An 8691-nucleotide genomic window follows, 5' to 3' on the forward strand; every position below is an offset into this window, starting at 1 on the left:
AAAATGGGCCCCCTTCAAATGGGAAGCAGAATGCGAAGAAGCTTTCCAGCATTTCAAGAAAGTCCTAGTGGAACCACCAGTCCTCGCCAAACGGAAGAAGCACTCGCGGCAGCACTTATCCGCGAAAACGAAAAGAAAGAACAAAAACCCATATACTTCATAAGCAAAGTCCTACAAGACACGAAAACCCGCTACTCGCACCTAGAAAAGCTAGCCTTCTCCCTCCTCACGGCCTCCCGACGTCTACGACAATATTTTCAGGCCCACCCGGTGATAGTTCGAACCGACCAAGCTGTTAAACAGGTACTACAAAAACCCGACCTAGCGGGCAGAATGCTAGCATGGTCCTTCGAGCTATCCCAGTTTGATATCAAGTTTGAACCCTGATACGCGATCAAAGCGCAGGCCATGGCCGACTTTATCGCCAAGATGACACCGGGAAACTCCACCCCCCGAAACCTGGAAACTACACGTTGACGGCTCCTCGAACGTCACTTCCGGAGGCGCCAGAGTCATTCTCGAAAATCAAAATGGAGTCGTGATCGAACAGTCAGTCCGATACGAATTCCCAGTCTCAAACAACCAAGCAGAATACGAGGCCCTCCTGGCGGGCTTAGCCATAGCCAAAGAAGTCAAAGCAGAGGTCCTGGAAATAAACACGGATTCACAAGTAGTCAGTTCCCAAATTAACGGAGACTACCAAACACGAGATCCCCTACTACAACAGTACCTCGCCAAAGTTAACAAATTAAAGGAAGAATTCAATCACGTAACCATACGGGACGTCCCCAGGGAACGTAATGCCAGGGCTGACCTCCTCTCTAAACTAGACAGCACTAAACCAGGACACGGCAACAAATCCCTAATTCAGGAAGTCATCAAATCACCGTCCATATCCACGACGGCTAACGCCTATCTGACACTCTTCCACCAAGGATCATGGACCTACCCCATCCTGCAATATCTCCTCAAAGGAACACTGCCCAAAGACCCCAAAAAGGAAAAACGGACAAAAAAGGAAGGCGCCAACTATACAGTCATCGCAGGACAACTATACAAACGCGGATTCTCGCAACCCCTACTCAAATGCGTCGAGCCCAGAGACACGGAGTACATACTCTGCGAAATCCATGAAGGTTATTGCGCCACCACATCAGAGGTAAAACCCTTACCCAAAAAATTATCTGGGCCGGCTACTTCTGGCCCACGGTCATCCGAGACTCCATGCAACTAGTAAAAAACTGCGACAAGTGCCAAAGGCACGCCAATATCCACCAAGCCGCCCCACACCAGCTCAACATCATATCGGCAGAACGGCCATTCGGCACCTGGGGGATCGACCTTGTCGGACCTTTCCCCACGGCACCCGGCCAACTTCGATATCTCATCGTCGCCATAGACTACTACACTAAGTGGATCGAGGCCGAGCCCCTGGCCTCTATCACAGCAACCCAATGTCGAAAATTCCTCTGGCGACAGGTCGTCACCCGATTCGGGATCCTCGAGATCGTCATCTCGGACAACGGAACCCAATTCGCCGACAAAAAATTCAGAGAATTCCTAAAAGGACTATGCATATCCCACCATTTTAGCTCAGTCGAACACCCCCAAACAAACGGACAAATGGAATCTGTAAACAAAATAATAGTCAAAGGACTCAAGAAACGGCTCGATGAAGCCAAAGGACTATGGGCGGACGAACTCGGATCGGTCTTATGGTCATACCGCATGACCCCCCAGACAGCCACCGGGGAAACCCCCTTCCGATTAGCATACGGCACGGAGGCTGTTATCCCAGTCGAGATAGGAGACCCCAGTCCACGAAGAACGATCGGGGGTAACGACGAAGAAGCAGAACGAGACCTCACAGATGAAGTAAGAAGCATAGCCCACCTCAGAGAGCTAGCCCAAAAACAGAGAGTAAGCTTAAGATACAACCACGAAGTCATCCGGTGAGAGTTCGCAACTGACGACCTCGTCCTACGATGAAACGACATCGGTCCTCCAACCCCAGGAGAGGGAAAACTCACCTCCAATTGGAAAGGACCGTACAGAATCAAGGCTACAATCGGAAAGGGAGCATACAAGCTCGAACGGCTTAACGACAACGAATTCCTGAGGACATGGAACGCCGCCAATTTACGGCAATACTACACTTAGACCGACCTCCTTAGGTTACCCCTTTTTCTTTTATCATTGTCTTTTCTTTACTTACCTTCCCCTTTCACAAATATTAAATTTCAGAAGTGACAATCCCGGGTACTCTTTCCTGCCAATAGACGGAGGGTTTTAACGAGGCCCAACTATCAATAAAATTCCATTAAGATATTTTCTCTCTTTCAAAAGTGTCCCAAATACGGAACAAAAATACGGCCACCACTGAGGGACCGATCACCCCCCAGGTCCGAAATACGGATATCCATGAAAAAATTGACCTCACGACGGTCTGCTCACCCTAAACAGGGAACAAATAAACAATAGAAACAGCTTAAAACGGAATGCAAAAAGAGGCCCAAACGGCCCCAACACCATTAAACGAAGTTTAAACTACGAGTTCACGGTTACACGGCCCACGGCCAACCGAACACCCAAAACAAAAACAAGTTCAAAGAAAAATTCAAAATACAAAGATACAAAGCTACTCAAGGTCAACAATCCGGCCATCGCGGACGGTCTTGAAAGCCCCCATCACAGACACATCCACACCCGGAGCTAACACCAAGGCCTGAGCCTTCATCGTCCCCTCGGTAGCGGCGATCGCATCCTTAGCATCAGCCAACAACTCCGTCTTCTCCCTTTTCAGAGTTGCAACTTCAGCCTTTAGAACCTCCAGCTCGCCAAGAAACACGGCAGCTTGAGAACCCGCGTCGGAAGCCTTTTTGCCGCTCTGTGCTCAGTTGGGAAAGAAGTGAAGTCTCCACCTTGGAAAGACGGAGGATCTCCGCCCCAGCCTCCTCAGAAGACTTCACTGCTTTCTGCCTCGCGACCTCGGCAGCCTCAAGCTGCTCCTTCAATTTAGCCACCTCAGCATGCGAATGACGAAGTTTTTTGTCCAACAAACCAACCTGAGCCATCACGGGTTCGGCCTTCCGAACAACAACAGCAGATCGGAGGAGGGCATGATACACTGACTTAGCCTAGAACGAAACATCATAATCGTCAAAAAACGGCTCCGTCCCAGGCATCAAGTGCTGATCAATAAACCCAGAAGCGTCAAAACGCCGATCCATCACACTAGGCACAGCACCCTCCTCCTCAAAAGTCTCACTGCCAGGCTCCTCGGCCCTCTTTCTCTTCCAAGAAACCTCGGCAGCCGAGACCACAACGACTTCAGGCGAGTTCACAGGAGCAGGCGAAGCCCGGGCGTCGGCCCTCACCCCCGACGAAACCACCTCATGAGAAACAGCCTAAGAATCCACAGTGGGATAGAAACAGGGGTAGCGGGAGACGACGATCCTTTCTCACGACCCATCGCCGCCTTCAACCGCGCCAAAGAAGTCAAACCACCGGCCATCTCAACTGAAAGAAGCCAAAGAAAAATCAAGTTACAAAATCGGGAAGAACAAAAGCAAAAAACCAAAAAAGAGAGCCACACACCAATATATGTCCGACAAGCCTCGGGATCCCCCATGACGTCTCGAGGATTTAACGGGCGCTCGCCAAATAGATGCCACAGAACACTAGCAATGTCCTTATCCTTGGGAGACAGACCATCATAAGTGACTTTAGTCAAAACTGACGGGCCGACACCGAAGTTCTAGTATGTCAGGAATCGGCGCTCGCCCTCCGACGTCAACCAAAACGGACGATGCCCCTGGACAGGGCGCACTTTAAAATACTCCCTCTTAAAACCATGAAAGGAATCCTCAAACAACCCAGGAATACGGCGATGAGGCTGAGCACGGAATGACATATACCCCTTCTTATGCTTCCCTTCCTTAGTCGGAAGAGTGCATAAGAAAAGGAAGAGGAAAACAGGAACAGAAGTCGGAAGATCAAGATACCGGCACACCAATTCAATAGACCGCACGGCAGCCCAACTATTCGGGTGAAGCTAGGACGGTGCCACGGAACACCGACTCAGCAAATCCTGAACAAACGGAGAAAAAGGGAACCGCACGCCGAGCCGAGTGAAAATCGACTCGTAAACCCACATCCAATCCGGCACAGTGGGCGAATGGAGGTTCAAGTAACAAACGCGCTCGTCAGCATCTGGGAGGACGAGCTCGTACTGCCTCTCCTCATCACCACCACCACAAATCGCCCGCTGATCACGGAGCCTCTGAAGATCATCCTCCGTCATCCGTGACGGAACGCCCCACACATCACTAGTCACCCAAGTGTAACGAGCGGGGACGCCCCTGGAAGGGGCGATCGGGGCACCCACACCCTCATTTCTCCGCCGATGCATACCTAAAACAGGGAGGAGCACCACCATCAGCCTAACCCTACGCAGAAGCAAGACAGAAACCTACCACCACTACCAACCCAACACAGTGGTGCACCGCCACTACTAAACCAACACGGCGGTGCTCAGCCCCTTCAAGACTCGAACACCACCTCCCAAAAACACAAAATGCAGTACAAAAATTGAAAGAGAAAGAAAACTGACAGAACAATGCATAGCAAAAACAGAACAACAGATGCACCACAAAACAAAAAATCAAGAAAAGCGAGACGTACCAACCTGGTAATGCAGAAGACAAGCCTGGAAAAGCTTGAAAAGCAGAAGCAGCAGCAACACCAGAGAGCAGTACCACAGAAAGAAGAGATTTTTTCCAGAAGTGAGAACGAAAAATGAACGAGAGAACTGAAGTAAAAAGCCAAAACGGTTTCAAAGGGGGGCAGAAAAACACAATTAACCCCTAAGCAAGGCAAGGCGCGTAGAGGCAAAAAAGGAAAATGATCCCTCGCATTAAATGCCCTCTCGGAAAAAAGAAACTAATAAAGCATGCCTCGAAGAACGCAACAGACGCAGTGGACTCGGAAGAATCACGTCAAACCAAAACGGTCAGACGAACCCTCAGCAAAACCGAGGCCGAGACATCGATCTCCCTCCAAAGAACCAAACAAACGCCCGAGAAAAACTAAAAACTTAGCCCGCAGTCAAGACCACACCTCCCAGCGACAGACCGACCTTGCTCGCTCTCCTGCTGCGGGGGCAACTGTTACGGATCCGGCCCACGGATCCCGAACCCAAGGTTGAACCCGAACCCGGTTTTCCGGGTTCGATCCGCCTCCCTCTTCTAAAAGGCCTGTAACCGACCCTCTAGAACTCCTAATCGACTTTTGAATTCAAACGTCTTCCCTATCTTGATCAAACAAGATAACATAAGATAACTCTCATCACCTATAAATAGAGGACCCAAGTCCCTATAGGTATTCATTCATTCCTCACACCTTATACCTCTCAAATCCATTCTGACTTGAGCGTCGGAGTGTCTTTGCAGGTACCACCCCCATTGCACCAGTCAAAGCGATCCGGCATCCGCCTCGACCCGCAAGTTTCCGATCCATCCCTCAACCCGTACAAGAGACATCTTGTACACATTTCTAACTAAATAATGTGTTAAACTAATTGAGTGATATTGAACTCATGTATATTATTTCAAATAAATTGATGTATTTTTTGGATTCAAAACACATTTAAATATATTTTATTGGTTGAATGCATGGGTTAAGGTTTTGAACTTGTAGTTCTTTAAAGATTTTTTTGTGTTATTTACAAAAATTTTTTGTGTCGGTAATTTTCAATTAAATATTATTTTTTGTTATCACTAATATGATTGTGTGGTGTTAAACTAATTTATAAAAGATTTAGTGATTCTTATGACATTTATAAGAAATTAATGTATTTTTTTAATCTAAAACACATTTGAATATATCTTATTAGTTGAGTGAGTCAAAAATTTAAATATGTGATTCTTTAAAGTTTTTTTTGTGTCATTCACCGAAAATTGCTATGTCATTTACAACTAAATAATATGCTAGAATTAAGAATTGATTTTACCAAAATTTGAGTTATAAATTTTAAAATTTAATAAAAAGGAGAATAAGTAAAAAAATTTGCAAAAAGTTGAAAAAAATAAAACAGAATAATTACAAAATTTTAAGAGAATGAAACAATAATGTTCACCTATTAAAAGAAGAAGACAACAATTATAACAATAATGATAACGATGATGACGAAAAAAGAAAAAAATTAAATAAAAAAATAAAAAAGAGAAAAAAAATGAAAAATAATAATACTTATTATGAGTTGTTAAACTTACTTACGTGGTNTATAAAAATAAATATAATTTTATATCATTATTCAATTATACTCGTATAGTCAAGCTTAGTTTGGTGCTTTTTTAAATGAATACATAATGTAAATAAAAGAAGTTACATGTAAAGTAGGAAAACGTCCATGGAAAAACACACAACACACGTGGTTGTGCAACAAAACTTGATTTCAAGCCCTACATCCCTATCTATCTACCTGTCTATCCGAAGTCTACGAACAGCTACAGCATCAAATATGACATATTTATATAATCGAAAAATAATTGAAAATCTTAATTTAACTCTTTTAATTATCTTTCAAATTTTAAATAAAAAATTTTAAATTTCGAAAATTTTAATTTTTTTAAAAATAATATATATTTAATTTTTTTACTTATTTAATTATTTAAAAAACATAATAAATTAAAACCCTTCGTCAATTTCATCGAAACAAAAACACTTAGCATTCCTGACACACCACAACGAACACACCTCTTTCGTTTCTCCTCCACGTTCTCTATAAAAAAACACAAACACACTGCGACACTGTCACACCCCCCAAAATAACTCCTTTTATTTATCTTTCCTTTTTAATTCTCAACTTTCTTTTTGAAAAAAATTGGGATCCCTATTACTCTATTAGGCTTTTACTCTATTAAAATGTTGAAGGCTTCATGCAACGGCTCAGACCGGGTTCAATTCATGGCCCAATGCGGGTTCGCGGGTCAGCCCGCTTCCGTTCTCGTTCGTCGGAGGAGCGTGTCCGCCGTCGGATTCCGCTATCCGATGAACAGGGTATTGTCGGTTCGCGCCATCGTGTCGGACCGGGACGGGGCGGTGGTGAACCGGGTCGGAGCGGAGGCGGGGACGTTGGCGGACCGGCTGCGGCTTGGGAGCTTGACAGAGGATGGACTGTCTTACAAGGAGAAGTTCATTGTGAGGAGCTATGAAGTTGGAATCAATAAGACTGCCACCGTTGAAACCATTGCTAATCTCTTGCAGGTAGTTTTTTTTTTCCCTGAATCTTTGGTTTTTGTAAGTTTATTTTATTTGGTGATGTGTTGTGCGATTTGTTGATTGTTACTTGGTTCAGTTATTTTGTAATGGATATGTGAAATTTTAATCTGTCTTTTAATCTTTTATGTTTTTTGGAAATGGTTTGGGGTAAGATTTTGGGGACTTTCTGATTTGTTGCATCTATGCATGCTTTGTTTTGAACCATCGGAATGTCGACTTCGCTTTTTAGTTCAAAAGTGGAGATGGGATATTCGTGGCATTTGGCTTTATTTTGTTTTGCTTCCTGATTCATCTGCATTTCTTGCCACTTTAGTTGGAACTTCAAAAGATGAAAGAGTCTTTTGAATCTGGGGTTGTTCAGTTTTTGGGTTTTATTTATGCAGATTTGGATAATTGGATAGTATTTGAGTTCCATGCATGGAGAATATATTTTTGAAAGTTATGTTTTTTTATCCCTTTTTTTTTGTGCTTCTTTTGAGTACTGATTTGTTTCTTTTATTTTTTACTTTAATTATAGTAACTGGGTTCTTTAATTGTATAAGTCTACTACTCTACTGCTTCATTTTGAATTGGTTCATGTTCATTTGTGCTCCCTTTTAAGATTGGATCACTGGAAAATGAAAGTCGATGTTTTCAAGGTGCAAATTGATGATTTTTGGTAGTTGGGGTTGTTTTGCCTATGTTAACCTGATTCATCTACATTGGTTACCTGCTTTTTGGCATTTCTTCTTCTTTTTGCTTTAAGTTTTGACTTGGTGTTTTGGCTGAATTTTATTTGTGCAGATTTGTATAGCTCTGTGTTCCGTTGTGTGGAAATTTTAAAATGTGCTATTGTATTCCATATTACTTAAGTTTTGAAATGTGACTTTTTTTTTTTGTTGCAGGAGGTTGGATGTAATCATGCTCAAAGTGTTGGATATTCTACTGATGGTTTCGCAACAACTCCCACCATGAGAAAATTAGGCCTAATATGGGTTACTGCTCGGATGCATATTGAAGTCTACAAATACCCTGCTTGGTTGGTGATCTAACTTCATTTTGGATGTTACTCTTTCCAACTTGTGGAAAAAGTGCTAAAACAGCTTTTTCTAATTTTTTTTTCATTTTACATCAACCAACTTATCTAATTATTTTTATCTTTTTATAGTACAAGACTAACAGTATTGAATAGGGTCAAATATTTTGATCAGACGGCATTTACATGTTTATATTATTATGTCTTTCAATTTAAAAGTTTTTAAGAGTTGTAAATATAAAAAAAATCAGGCCTGTACATGAATAGGATCTATAATGATTTAAGCAAAAGTAATAACATGAAGATTTCAACAGGAGTGATGTAGTTGAGATAGAGACATGGTGTCAAGGGGAAGGGAGGGTTGGAATCAGACGCGATTTTATACTAAAAGACTA

The 8691-nt window shown here is 43.2% G+C and overlaps 1 protein-coding gene across 1 annotated transcript in view; it reads left to right on the forward strand.

Annotated features, from left to right (window-relative positions):
* Positions 1 to 6719: 6719 nt before the first annotated feature.
* The window catches only part of LOC107484301 (oleoyl-acyl carrier protein thioesterase 1, chloroplastic), a gene marked incomplete in the record, with an annotated part of 6864 nt that continues 4892 nt past the window's right edge, over positions 6720 to 8691 (forward strand). The window contains 3 exon segments of the mRNA XM_016104911.3: positions 6720 to 7266; positions 8166 to 8299; positions 8611 to 8691. Of these exon segments, the coding sequence (XP_015960397.1) occupies positions 6925 to 7266; positions 8166 to 8299; positions 8611 to 8691 (557 nt within the window).

This window comes from Arachis duranensis, chromosome 4 (genome assembly GCF_000817695.3).
Source record: "Arachis duranensis cultivar V14167 chromosome 4, aradu.V14167.gnm2.J7QH, whole genome shotgun sequence".
NCBI classification, from domain to species: Eukaryota; Viridiplantae; Streptophyta; class Magnoliopsida; order Fabales; family Fabaceae; genus Arachis; species Arachis duranensis.